Below are 14,406 nucleotides of genomic sequence, written 5' to 3'. Positions count from 1 at the left end.
TGAAGAGCTTGCCGATATGGAACACATAATCCTGAAATGTAGAAGTTTTGGAATCCAGAGACTGGTCATGATCGATGACCTTCAATCTATTTGTGAACGTGTACCACAGTCGTTGGACGAACTCCTCAAGGATCCGAAACTTTTCAAACCCATATATACTTTCGTGGTTTCAACTCTGGGAACTATTTGAGAAATTGAGAAGAAAGAACTAAGAAAATATCAGTGAATCACAGTGAATCAGTGAAGTGAAGTGTCAAACAAAGTTGTCATGTGTCAAATTCAAACAAAAGTTCAACGGACTTCAAAGACTGGCTTAAAAGGGCATGCACCCAGAGCCGTGAAAAACTATATTAAAAAAAAAAAAAACATTCATGACATTGTCAAAATTGACATTTTTCGTGTGGTGGTGTTGTTTGTTTTCCACTTTTCCAATTTTTCGTGTTACTTTTATTGCAGAAAAGGTTTTTGTGGTTGGTTTGCAGAAAAGAATTTCTCTTTTTCAGCAGATTCTGTGTCGAATTCCTACTTGAAATCGCTTGTTAAATTAAACTTAGCAAACATGGGTAAACGACAGCATCAGAAAGATAAAATGTATGTACTGCGAACTACTGTATTTTACTGGCTTAAAGTTTTCGAAATTAAGTTTATTTATGCTTATTGCTTTCTAGGTACTTAACCTATACGGAGTGGACTACTCTATATGGTGGGAAAAGATCTGGAACTGCTGTGGAAGAAGATACAACATTCAAAAGACTTCCATTCGATCACTGTTGTTTGTGTCTTCAGCCTTTTGACGATGCTTACTGTGATCTCGACGGGAACGTATTTGAGCTTCAAGCCATCATCGACTTCATAAAGAAGTTTAAAATCAATCCAGTGACTGGCAAGGTAAGCTATCTGAATACTATTACCACAGATAATATAATACATTACGATATTTTAATTTTCAATCAAAACACCATTTCTCATATTTTTAAAAATTATTTACAGAAAGTTGATGTCAAGTCTTTAATAAAACTACATTTCCATAAGAATGCTGAAGATGACTATCACTGTCCGGTACTGTTCAAACCTTTCACGAAGAATTCCCACATCGTGGCAATACGAACCAGCGGCAATGTGTACTCCTACGAGGCCGTGGAGCAGCTCAATATCAAGGGCAAGAACTGGAAGGACCTCATCAGTGACACTCCCTTTGTTAGGAGCGATATCATCACCATACAGGACCCTAATAACTTGAATAAGTTCAATATTTCCACATTTCATCATATCAAGAACAATTTGAGGGTGGAAACTGAAGGTATACTTCTTTGAAATTCAATAATAGCTTACATCTGAAAGAAAGAAAGAAAAAACATTTATTTGGTACCAAAAAATAAAACAGTACAATCAACTTAAAAGGCAAAATACATTATACCAAAATGTCTGGCTGGAATCAATTAATTTAGTAACAGAAATTCAAATAAATATTTAATTTATTTTTAATGAAATTCCAGAGGAGATTGCTATGAGAAAGGACCCACATGCAAAGCTGAAATGTGTATCAGCTGAAACAAAGGATATATTGCAAGAATTGGAGAAAGAATACAAAGCACCTGAGAAGGTTGAAACCAAAAAAGAGGTTGGTTTCAAATATTAGATCTCATTTATTCTCTAAAACAATTATTATTTATATTGCTATGTACAGAATATTTTGGCTATTCGGGCCCAGGGCATTTCTCTTTTCTTTTCATGTATTGTAATAAATTAAATTGCAGGTTGCTGATAAATTCAATGCTGCCCATTACTCAACTGGGATGGTCGCAGCCAGCTTCACGTCCACTGCGATGGTGCCGGAAACTGTACATGAAGCTGCAATCATCTGTGAGGATGAAGTCAAGTATGACAGAGTGAAGAAAAAAGGTATTAAACGTTTAACACATAGTTTTTTTTGTGTAATATGGCTGTGTAAAACATGTTCTGAATTAACTTTATTCTTGACCAGAGAACAATCCTGATTCTGTGGACACAACAATATTCTCTAAAATATAAAACAATAAAATGCTTATTTGATTTACTGGCGTTAACACATTGACTTATTGTCATACTCAAGAGTTATTAACCATTTCATTTTCCAGGGTATGTCAGACTGGTGACAAATTATGGCCCCCTAAATTTTGAGCTGTACTGTGACGTCACACCTAAAGCATGCGACAATTTCATAAAACACTGCAACAATGGATACTACAATGGGACAAAATTCCATAGGTCTATAAGGAACTTTATGGTGAGCTGAAGAAAATAATTTTACTTATGAGAAAAATACCAATATTACCATATTACATAAAAAAATCAGTTGTTTTTGGAGTATTCCTTTTAGAATAAAGATAAACTGCTTATTTATTTCAGATCCAAGGTGGAGATCCCACAGGCACTGGTCTTGGTGGGGAGTCAATATGGAAGAAGCCATTTGAAGATGAAATCAGGCCTAACCTACATCACATAGGAAGAGGGATTCTTTCCATGGCTAATTCAGGGGCAAACACTAATGGATCTCAGTTGTAAGTATTAGAACATTGGTTCCCAAAGTGGGGGCACAAAGACCTTTAAAGAAGGGCGCGGGCCATTTGTGTACTTAAGTATAAGAAACCTGCGACCGCAGAGAGAATACATTCCAGACTGCTCGATACGACCAATAAATTAATAATCTTGACTGGAGGAGGGGGCGCGGAATTATTTGTATGGTCGAAAGGGGGCGCGTCTCAAATAAGTTTGGGAACCAATGTATTAGAATCATAATGAAAATCCCTCTTAATGACTGTATAAATAAACTGTACACTAAAAAATAAATACTGTTGTATTTCAGTTTCATAACATTTCGATCATGTAAACAACTGGATGGGAAACATACAATATTTGGTAAACTTGTTGGTGGCCTGGACACACTAAACATAATGGAACAAATTGAAGTGGACAACAAAGATAGGCCTGTCCACGACATCATAATAGAAGTGGCTCAAGTTTTTGTAGATCCCTTTACGGAGGCTGAAGAACAGGTAAACACTTATTTTTAAATTTGTTACTGCTTTTCAACTAAATTATATGTAAAAAATCATATTCTCCATTTATACATTATTTTTTTCCTAATGGACTAGGATGTAACAGATTTAGTAAAAAAATATATTCATTTTCAGCTTGCAATAGAAAGAGCTGAAGAATTAAAAAGAAAAGCTGAATCTGAAGGACCAGGAGTAAAACCGAAAAAGGCTTCAACACAACCACTGAAGGTCTTCAGGGAAGGAGTTGGGAAATACCTAAATCTACAAGAACTGGCATCAACAACCAAATCTAAGGCTCAAGAGGCACCACCACCCAAAAAACCTAAGAAAGATCCCAAATACAAGTTTGGTAGTTTTGATTCCTGGTAATTAAAAACTGCTGAATAAAGTGGAATGTTTTCAATGTAAATATTACCTATGTAAAATAAATAAATAATAAAAATTATTACTTTACAAAATTCATTTTATTTCAGATGAATTTCTAGAATACTGACAAGATTTTATAAACTAAATCAATGTGCTAATAATATTAATAATGCTAAATTTTGCTACACATTTTTGCATTTTAACTTATCTATCAATTTTAGAAATAGATAAATATGCTAACAATCATTTTATCATTTTCTAAGGCTGACTAATGCATACATTTGTGATAGAATTTAATTCAATAACTTCAAAATGTTTCTTTTCATATTCTTAACTGAAATATTTTTATTTTATGTGATGAATTAATAACTTCATTCTAATATTGATGTCTTACAAATAAAATATGAATATAACAATAAAAATGTGCAATATAAGTACATTTTAATAAAATACAACAAGAAAAGTTTAACATTACACTGTATAACATATTAATCTAAATGATCCTTTACTTTTACTTAAGTACTAATAAAATTCAATGACTGAATGAACACAAGCTGTGAGGAATGACTTCAATTGTAGTTTTGGCGCCTCCTGGCTGTTCTCTGTTTGTCAAATCTCATTTCCATCTCTTCTAACACCTTTGGTGTGTAGCGAACAACCAACTTGACTGACCCAACAGCCTGTTTCAATAATTCAACAGCTTTTTCATGGTTTTCTCCCTCCACAGACACTCCATTTACAGAGAGCAACTGGTCTCCTCTTTTCAAACCCCCATGGCGATCTGCGACCCCACCTGGTATAATCCGGGATATGTAGATGGGTGAATTTTGTTCCTTACCACCCATCACGTTAAATCCTAATCCTTCTTCGGTCTTAGGGAGTTCCACAACTCGAGGATGGGCATGTCCTTCTGCTGCAGCGAATGCCGCCACAGTCGCCTTCGCCGTAGCCGAGGCTCTGATATCAGCCGACCCTTGGATATCCACAGTTTCATAAACATGCTCATAAACCTCTCTCACAGCATTCAAGAAGTCACTCTGCAGCACTTTCTGCAATGCAGCTAATTTGGTTGCAGGCACCTCTCCACTTTGCTGAAGTTTTTCCAACAGTTCAATAGCCCTTTTTATATCTCTAGCTAAGGTCAATTGCTCCCCTGTGCTGCTCATTATAACTCGAAAGTATTTGAATCCAATAAGAGGAAGGGCGTAATTTTAAACAAATTATAAACACAAGATGACGAAAGCAACTATGACAGATGAGAAAGACCACAGAGTAAGACAGATCGATCAATACTTTTTTTAGCTGTTTTACGGCTCTGGGTTCCAGCACTTATGTTTACATGAATCCAATAGTGCCAACCACAGGTACCAACAAAAAGAACTAGAAAAGAAATGTCAAAATAGACAACATGTTAATTATGTCAAAAAAACGTCACCAAAAATTCTTGGGTTGTTGCGATTTTTGTTTTAGTTTCAGTATTTTCTAATTAGTATTCTCCCGCTCAGTTTTTATGATAGATTTGCAGTATTAAAAGCAAAATTCTGATTTACTGTGTTAAGTGTGATCGTGCTAAAACTGAAAAGTTCAGATAAGAAGTTGCCATGGATGACTTGGGTAAGTTAATTCTGTGATCATAACCTGTTTGGCTTGCTCTTTAACCTTAATAACGTGTTAAAAATAATAATCAGGACGTCTAGACGATTATTATTACGCGTAAATTGATGGCATCAACGTATAAAATAGTAAGACCAACGAAGTAGATGTATACCCATCGAAGTTCGAACTCATCATCTGAGACCTATAACTTATACTTTTAAGAGAACTTACAAAAGAACATAATCATAGTAAGTCGCCAAATTATTATAAATCTCATTTCAATTCAGTTTCAGTTTTGTACAGTTGGTGGGCCTTTGTCTGATAAGCTTTGTTTGTATAAGATAACAAAGTTGGTATAACATTTGTTGCATAAAAGCATTTCTCCCACACTCATGAAATCTGGTCTCTTACTTAAACATTACTGGACTTTGTAAAGCTAAAATACTTGATGAATGTTTGAGCTTGAGTCATCAACATTGAATAGCTTTCAAATAAGGTAATCCAACCACGACACATCCAGTTCCTAATTGCAAAACAGAAATTCAATTCTTTTAATGACATGATACATCTTATTAGCTAAGTATTATCTAATATAAGCTATTTTCCTAAGATCTGACAAAATTGATGACGAGTCATTCTATTTCATATACAAACAAACATACTCAAAAACAGATTCTTTTTGCATGTTTATTAATATCATTACATACTATGTACGAAGCACTGCACATAAAAGTAAGATTATTCATTTTCATTTATTCACATCTCAACATTACAAAAGTTCCAACAATTAAGTGAGCCTTCTAAACTTATTACTTTTAATAATACCCATGTAGGACTAGTCAATAAAAAAGGTTTTAAGGGTCATTCAAGACTTATTATTTACCTGCTGTGAACTCCTGACTTCTCTTTATTGTTGAATGTTGATACTTATGTAAGTTTTTATCTTGAAAGGCATTCAATAGATGTTTATTATTTGGAATTTAGATAATTCTAAAGTTAGGAGTTTATCTAAATCTTTGAAGTTATATGTTTTATATTTAGATACAATTTGGCTTCTCTTTATCAATGTGGTTTTTACCATTTATGGTATCATTTTCATTTAAATACTGCCTAATTAGTATTGAGGAAACAAACAAACATAACTGCAACTCTAGAAATGAACTAAATTATATATTTCGTGTGGGCCCGGTGACCTGTAACACAGGTATTCATTTCCTTCCTGTATGTTGTTTGAGAAATAAATCCTTTGTTTACATGATCAAAAATAAGTAGATATATTTTCATTAAAAATAAATGAATTTTGATTATAAGAAAACAACATGATTAATTTATCAATTAATAACCTGCTCAGAAACACTATTTCCTACCTGAATGTTGTGTATTTCGTAACGCACGTCGTAAACAGTGTGTCAATAAAAAGTGGTTCCTAACTTCTGTCACTTGATTCCCTTCACCCTGGTGACGTACTTCTATATTCCCTCGCTAATTACTCCATTTACCTTCAAATATCCGGTGTGTAGGGCCTGCATTAATCCGCACTCATTTCACGCCATCACATAAATGCTGCGCTGTAATAGGGCCTAGTAATGGCCCCTGATGGCTCCCTTTGGCGTCCGCGTGATTAATGACGCCTATCGAGGCCATCTCCCTACCTTGCAATCGTCTAATAGTCGTAAAATCAGCTCTTCACGAATTTGGGTGTGACCTTTGTTGACTTTTTAATATGAGTAAAATTTAACAGCAAACTGCTGTTAAATTTTACCACAAATCTTGTAGGATTTGCACATGTATTCAGCTATTTATATAAAAATTTACTGTACTAATTTAGCAATTAAATCAGAGGCATAGTTTTGATGGTTAACTCCTCAACGTTTGGGAGATAATTAAAAAAATACTAGGGCAGGGCACAAATCGTTTATAGTTGTTTATAGAATCAATGTTACTTCCCTGATAAATTACTGCAAATTATCTGCTTTACAAGCAGGTTTACGGTACAAGCAGGTACGTTTTTCTCGCCTCTGGTTTTGTGTAGGAAACAACGACAATCAAAATGATAGAGCCCGATTGATTGGCATCAAATAACAAATAAACTAAGGTTTGATTGATTTGAAATATCCCAGATAAATATTTACAACCATGTCTACAATTTTACGCAATCATCACGAAGTTCAAGTCCGAGCGTAAAACACAACAACTCTTGAAGGAATTCAAATAAATCAAAGTGGCCATCTGTCTTGCTTCCCATAGACGATCCCATTGACGAAGTGCAGCCGCGTGCCAATCCTCGGAGATAAGTCTTCTAATGAATGCTTATTTATTGCTTTATGCTCTGAATGTATTTTTGGACCAAACACCTTTGATGCACTGCACCATAGTTTCTGTCTATTAGATGTCTGTCTGGTTTTCTACAATAGTTTGTTTTGGTTTTGATCGATCTGTAAATTGTCTTCACCTCCCAAAATCCATAAAGGAACACATATTTTTAAGCACTAGTTATGGTCCCTTACGCAGCCTTTCCCTGATACCGCGGTGCGTTTCATCACGCAATGTAACAGTAAAAATGTGGTTATTTTGTCCACTCCCACATCTAATTAAGTAAATTACTCCAATCTGTCGTACTTCGTTAGCGGCCGTGTCGTAATAGGTGGGCACACCATTAAGACACACCCTCAGCGTACATGCCATTGTCAACATTGATGATTTGTTGGCAGTTAGAGTACATCAACGAGTATTTATTCTGCAAAGGCTGCAATTTCCCTAATAACTTTCTACCTAATCAACCACATCCAGATTAGCCCGCGCTGATCTGTGATAACGCGTGTTATCACAATCCCTGTGAAGTCATCATGACGTCACGGGCCAGGTACGATGAGTTGCGTGTTTCTTTCCCGACCATCTATCAGTCGGACGCGTTCACCCAGCCGTAATAGTTGTGGATCGGGAATTTCGAAACATAATTTTCTTTTCGTCAAAATTGAACGATACTCTACTAGCATTTCTAAGCATTTAAGTACGTTTGGATTTGAATATTAACCGTGTGTTGTATTTAATGTATTCAAATATTATAATCAACAGCTGGCTGAACTGAATGACGTAGTATTTGAACATGTCCCTTGCCATTTGTAAACATTACTCTTCTATTGATGTTGCGAGTAATTTCACTTTTGGCAGTTGGGCTACATTGATCTTGGCATTTATTCAATGCTGTTACAGACGGATTTGAGTTCAAGTCTGAAGCCGCGTTAACCCGAATTAGTGTGCTGTGAGTACCAACGATAGTTGTGTGATCAGAGTCGGTTTGTCTGTCGTTTGATCTATCTAGAGCTGCATAGCGGTCATGGCATATCGCAGTGTTTGCTCGAACCCATTCCTCTAGTTAGGTATGTAATTAAAGTGGGTTGAGCTAGCGTCGGAATGGAGACGGGGACCAGCACAAACATTTACTTCCTTATTAAAGCCCACAGGTCAGGAACAATGGTACAGTTAGGCAACTCGTAAAACGGACACGCCGTAAACTGCAATTTGCTGTTTTAATGAATGCCCGATCACGAATGGAATTAAAATTCCTGCGTGCTGTGATTCCACCTGGCCATTCCAGGAGTTTCAAAGACAATGTCGTAAAGTTTATACGGAGTTTCAGTTCTAAAGAACAGATCAAAGGATTTAAATGTGGTTTTTCTAATGACTATCGTAAATTCGAGAAGAGTGAGAGTGATGAGCCGGAAGTGTTGTCAGAGGACACTCGTGCGCATTACGCAGTTCCCGGATGCGGCAGAGATTGTGCGGGAACAACGAAATTAGAAATACCACTCATGATTGATCACTTTCTCTCAGAGTGCCACATATTCAACTCCTGAATTTAAAATTTTCCTCTAAACCTTCGTTATTGTTGTTTAGATCGCCTTGACGTTGCTCACAAACACTATCGGCCGGGCAGATCATTAAATTAGTTTTACGAGCCATTAAAATACGACACTGTTAATTAAGTCGAGTTTATAAACGGCATTCCAAAACGTGCTCAAATCAAGGAATATTTAAGTTAGCATTTTCATCATAAATCTAATCAATTCCATGTCGGAACAATCGTTCAGTCTTGACGAATGCATTCGATTTGTGGCCGTCTTCGCGTATAAATAATCTCCAGCCGGTGGGACTGGAGTGGCGTGCGCCGGCGCCGGCAGCCGAGCCGATGTTGGTGAGCTCTACGAGACTTTAGTTGTGACTGGGACGCGTTGACGAATACTCAACTCGGAGCTCACCTAGCGAAAGCGTCACTCGCGACCTCGTCCCCGTGACATTGTCTTATCACTTATCAGTGCTTATCGATATACCGATTCAAATCACCGATATGAGGCCGGCCAATTATCGACTCTATACGCTCTAAGTAAATGCATTCTTGACGGTGAAAAATCGTGTGATAGACGTTCATTAATATTCAATTCAAGCGCTGGTGGTAATTGCAACTGTTTTCTGCATTTTCGCATCGAGTGGGACGGTGTTTACGCGGATCACGTGTAGGCTGTGATTATGGTGCTTTGAGCTCGCTGTGGATATAGTGGGTGTTTTATTTCTAAAAAACAAGCTCGCGATTGGCCCAAGATGGATCGGACAATGTATGGCAAGGTGCTGCCAGGCACTTACTATCCATTCCGCTGCGCGATGAAGGAGAACGGAATATCGCCGGGCTGTGAGTATTGTGTTTTATCAATTTAAATTAAATCGACTAAAATTATATCATAGCATACACCCTCGTGCGTTTGTTTACTATTTACTGCGCTGAAAGTGTAACGCGTACGTTGCAGATCATTGCGTGCACTCTCCATTTCATGAATCCACCCAACATTATTTGTGTTTATATCCCGTCGAGTGCATCCAAACGGCGTTGGTTGATCACTTGTTTATTTACATTAAGATATTGTGTGAAGTGCTACCGTTACTTTTTAGATTTCGACTGTAGTAACTCTACAGATGTTACTTTTGCCAGCTTGTTATTTTGGAGTGTTTAGTGGAGTGTTGTGTCATAATGTGTCAACAGGTTTGAAATCTTGATAATGTTTTGTCGTCGAGAGTTTTTACATTTTCTCTGTGATCGTGGATTGCACGTGGACTTGTGTGGATGTGGAACATACTTTGTGAGTAATGAGTTGTTTGTGAAGTCATCGCAACTGTTGGGTAGTAGTTTAATTTGGTCCCATTAGCATCATTTAGTCGGGTTTGCGGTTTTGTTCTGGCTTCTTTTATGACGTCCGCGACTATTCCTGGAAGACCTCGTGGGTGGGACCTAATAATATTTCTAAATTTTACTCTGCCATTAACTGGTTTATAGACATTTGAAGGGAAACTCAGTAAACATTTTACGTGTAGCGAAACTTTCATATTCTGCGCTTTTTGTTGTATTCGTATAGTTATTTCTCTACTTCCATCATCTTAGATGGATCCATAATATAGTGTGTATGTATTGTGTTGTGTTGTATGACATCAGCTGCCCGCATGGTATCTGGTGTTAATCACAATGCTAATGAACACCGTGGGCAGCGTCAGCGTAAAGCCGGTTGTACATGGAAGGCGAAGGCTCATAGTATATCCAGAAAAATATGCATCCTCCTTCTTTACACAAGTTTGATTTATTTTTCCTTCTGCGCGTTAATGACAGTACCTTGATAAAATTATTGAACATAATAATGCTAGCTTGATTTTAGATAAGTTATCCGTACAAAAACAATTTTATACGACTCTAGGTTTCCATCTGATCTGAAAAAAGTTTCAGCAGTTGTTACAAATGTTGCGAAAAGGGCCTAATACAAATAATGTGTATTGGGTCTAATCAAAATAATAAATAAATCATATTTTGGGTAGACTACATTAAATTCTAATCACGTGTGGACGGTATATTACGATGCTCTTTTTATGGCGATACAATAGACCCTGCTTTGTAAATAGTGAACACAAGGACAACTATTGAAGCACCTTTGGAGTTTAATATGAACCATATGTTTTGATATCAACCGTAGAGTTCCATTCTGTGTGAACAATTACAGTGAATTTGATTCTGTTCTTATTCTATTCACAGAACTTTTTGGTATCAATCACTTCCAGCAGTCTTACGATTGATTGTTCACGGGTTCACCCTTTTAAATAGTATTTTCGTCAATAAGTATTGTTTTCTTCAAATCTTAATACTTTATCTTAAGAACAGTGTCTTTTGTCTTCATCAGTTCTCACTTCAACACAGTCCATATCTGTGATGACAGCAAGTATCATGTCTCTGGCTGTTCTTGCATTTACAATGTCTGTTCTGATTACGGTCATTTGTATTACACCCACTCTGAGCCTTGGTGCTTGAGATTTACGATCCTAAAGTACTGTGCCTAGATTACACTTGTGTGTACTATACCTATACGACTATGCATACGAGACCCATATTGAAAATTGCCTTAAATTTTACTTAAAAAGTCTGCGCAAATGTTCTTCATACAAATGGTATTTTATTTTTTTTATTATAAGGAAAAAACAGTGATGCAAGTCAAGGATTGACATCATCTGTTCGCGCAAACAGATCCAGATTAGTGACACACTCGTTATTGTAGGACCGTGCACCTCATTCACCTTGCAAACAATACAAGGTCAAAATTCAATCATGTTTGTCATTGTATTAATTTTCACCGTCAGTAACAAGTGAATGCAACACAGCATTAATCTTACATTTATGTTACACCCTCTATTAAATCACCTCTACATATACTACTCATATTACGAATCTGAAGAGCTTGTATGTTTCGTGGAACGCTAATTGCAGGAACTACTGGTCCGAATCGAAAAAAAATATTTTTCCATTTATCGAGGAAGGTTAGTAAATAAATAAATCAATTGGTAGAATTACCGTGACCTTGGCATAGTCCTGGCAGGGGAGAAGGAAAGAATTTTAAAGTTCACGTTGAATGTGGAAAACCAGTTTCCATTGAGCATGAGCATGTCGTAAATAAACTTGACTCCGGTGACCTTTGTGAGGTTGGGTGACATAACGCTGCTCATGTAACGCACGATGATCATGAGTTTAATGATCGTCAGGATACAAAGCAGGTGTGTCAGGTTTCGGTACTATTGTAGTTTTGTTGCTGCTGTAAAGAGCGGTTTCCTAGGACAGGCTAAAACTGTAATTTAACACAAAGTTCTTACTAAACCTACATGCAAGCTACATGTTTATGCATATAGCCAAAGACCCACAGCCTAAGCATTATCTTTATCTACTAAACTAGCTGTTTTAACCCCCATTGTTTGTTTTCATATGTCTAGTAGATATACAATAATAGCTTAAGGCTCTCTTCTTAATTTACCTCATTCAATATTCTAAACTTTATTAAATACGCATTTTTATGAAACTGCTACATGTATGGTAATCTAGGAATGTTCGCTTAAAACTATTTACATTTTAATCTTGTCCCTACAAGTAAACTCGTGAGAAAGAATTTCATACTTCGTAAGCAGAGGATTATGCAATAAATTAGACCATACTTTGCGTCAAAGATCATACACTTTGATAAATAATTCACAGGATGTCGCGTCGGCCATACCGGCACCGGTATAGGCGGTCTGCTGGGTATTCTGTTTATAATCAAAATATTTATGCAAATCCACTCATTACAAATGTATAAAACGTAACTGAAATCGGAATTTGATTAAATTGATTACATTATCGATCGTTTAGTAAGTGATGGCCGTTGGCTTCTGAAGGGAAATGTTGTAAGTTGGCAGGATATAGGTAAGGGCTAGTAAAGATCTAGGATAGGTTGCACAATCTTAAATTAACTATAACAAACGTCAAAAATCAGTCGAACTCCATACAAAAATACCGGTTACGGTTATAGTTACGGTCAAAAGTTAAGGCGGTGTGACTTAACAGTGAAGCTAGTGCAAAACATACTTATGGTGGCTTCAGTTACATTATGTGACCAAATGGCGTTACTATGGATGTGGCAGAGTTCATTAATCACTTTAACAGTGATTCATTAAATATTACTGTGAATAGGTTTAAAATTGGACTCCAGAGACCTCACGACAATGAGTCAGTCGGAAGGCCAGCGCCGACGAAAGTCACATTGCCTTAAAAGTCCCAAGCCCTAATAAGGATATCCATTAACATCTTGATCTTGTAGTATGGATTCGCGTCACCTTCAGCTCAAGGGAGGAAATAAGGTCTTCCAGTAATTGTATTATTATTTGTTTATTCGCTTTCGTATAGTAAATATTGTTAAGTGGCTAAATATGGATGTAACATTGCAATTATGATGCTCTACCCACATCATTCGAGTGTATTTGGAGAATTTGGAGATAGATACATTATTAGTTCGATGGTGTAGGTATTGCTTTGCTACTGAAGATAAACCTGAACTCAAAAAACTTACCATTTTTTTACCGTTATCGGCCTCTATCTTACTGCCTAAATAAAATTACCACTTTAATATGTGATTGTTCTTTTATTCTCATTATTATATTGATCTTACGCTTCTTGTAAACAGACCAGACCAGAACTATGATCAATATTGGTTCATTATTCGTTTCTAATTAAATAAATAAATAAATAAATAATAATAAATAAATAATTCTTTATTTCCACCACAACATTAATTACACGTATACTAATACGAAATAGGTAGTGAATCATGTAACTAATTGAACATGATTCACTACCTATTTCGTATTAGTAGAACACAATGTTGCTATTTAGGAATTAATTAGTGCGCCTGAGTTACCGGTGCTTGAACCCGAGTTATGCGCGCTCTTGGTGCTTCAGTTTTGTTGCGGCCTGCAGCTTATTTCCTCGTTCCATAATTAAATCTTCGATCGGTGCTTTATCTACATTGTAAACTGTATCTTTAACGACTTTTTTCGCACTAAAAACATTTTAAGGATCACTGCCCAAAGACAAATCGGTTTAGTGAACCTTTTTTAGTGCTACCAATAAATTCGGATGTTCCAGATTCTGTTTAACTGTTCAAAAACACGTAATATAAACAGTTTTAAAACGATCGTTTCGTGAAATTTACAATACCATTAATCTGATTTTATTGGTTTTGTTTTGCATTAGCTTTTCTATTTTCCTACAGATTTGAGTAATTTGTCACTGTGCACAATATTTTGACTTTAACGTAAAGTATATTTTTTGCACTGATTACTGTATGAACTTTGCAACTTTTATTTGATTTCTTTGTAACTAATACGTATTTTTTGGCAATTTACTATTACTACCAAAAATTTTTCCGTTTGAACTTGTTTTTCGTAATGTGAAAAACGTGTAAATGTGGTGTACAATAGAGAACATCTATCTAAAAACTAATTAGAACAACAAAATGATATAAGTCGGTCAGTAGCTCTTTGGATATTACTGCTCTTATTCGTTTAATTGTCA

The 14,406-nt window shown here is 36.1% G+C and overlaps 2 protein-coding genes across 2 annotated transcripts; one reads left to right on the top strand and one right to left on the bottom strand.

The window, feature by feature from the left end:
* Positions 1-371: 371 nt before the first annotated feature.
* Positions 372-3,478, top strand: LOC135071666 (RING-type E3 ubiquitin-protein ligase PPIL2). The gene is made up of 9 exons (XM_063965434.1): positions 372-591; positions 669-888; positions 991-1,300; positions 1,497-1,621; positions 1,758-1,902; positions 2,118-2,266; positions 2,389-2,540; positions 2,846-3,035; positions 3,174-3,478. The coding sequence occupies exons 1-9, from the start codon at positions 560-562 to the stop codon at positions 3,405-3,407; spliced, it is 1,557 nt and encodes a 518-aa protein (XP_063821504.1). The 5' UTR covers positions 372-559; the 3' UTR covers positions 3,408-3,478.
* A 348-nt stretch (positions 3,479-3,826) lies between these two features.
* On the bottom strand, positions 3,827-4,683 carry LOC135071667 (protein lin-7 homolog C). The gene has a single exon (XM_063965435.1). It carries the CDS (start codon positions 4,568-4,570, stop codon positions 3,974-3,976), a length of 597 nt encoding a protein of 198 aa, XP_063821505.1. The 5' UTR covers positions 4,571-4,683; the 3' UTR covers positions 3,827-3,973.
* Between the last annotated feature and the right edge of the window lie 9,723 nt (positions 4,684-14,406).

Source organism: Ostrinia nubilalis, chromosome 5 (genome assembly GCF_963855985.1).
Source record: "Ostrinia nubilalis chromosome 5, ilOstNubi1.1, whole genome shotgun sequence".
Taxonomy (NCBI): Eukaryota; Metazoa; Arthropoda; class Insecta; order Lepidoptera; family Crambidae; genus Ostrinia; species Ostrinia nubilalis.
This window is presented reverse-complemented; position numbering and strand designations above follow the sequence as displayed.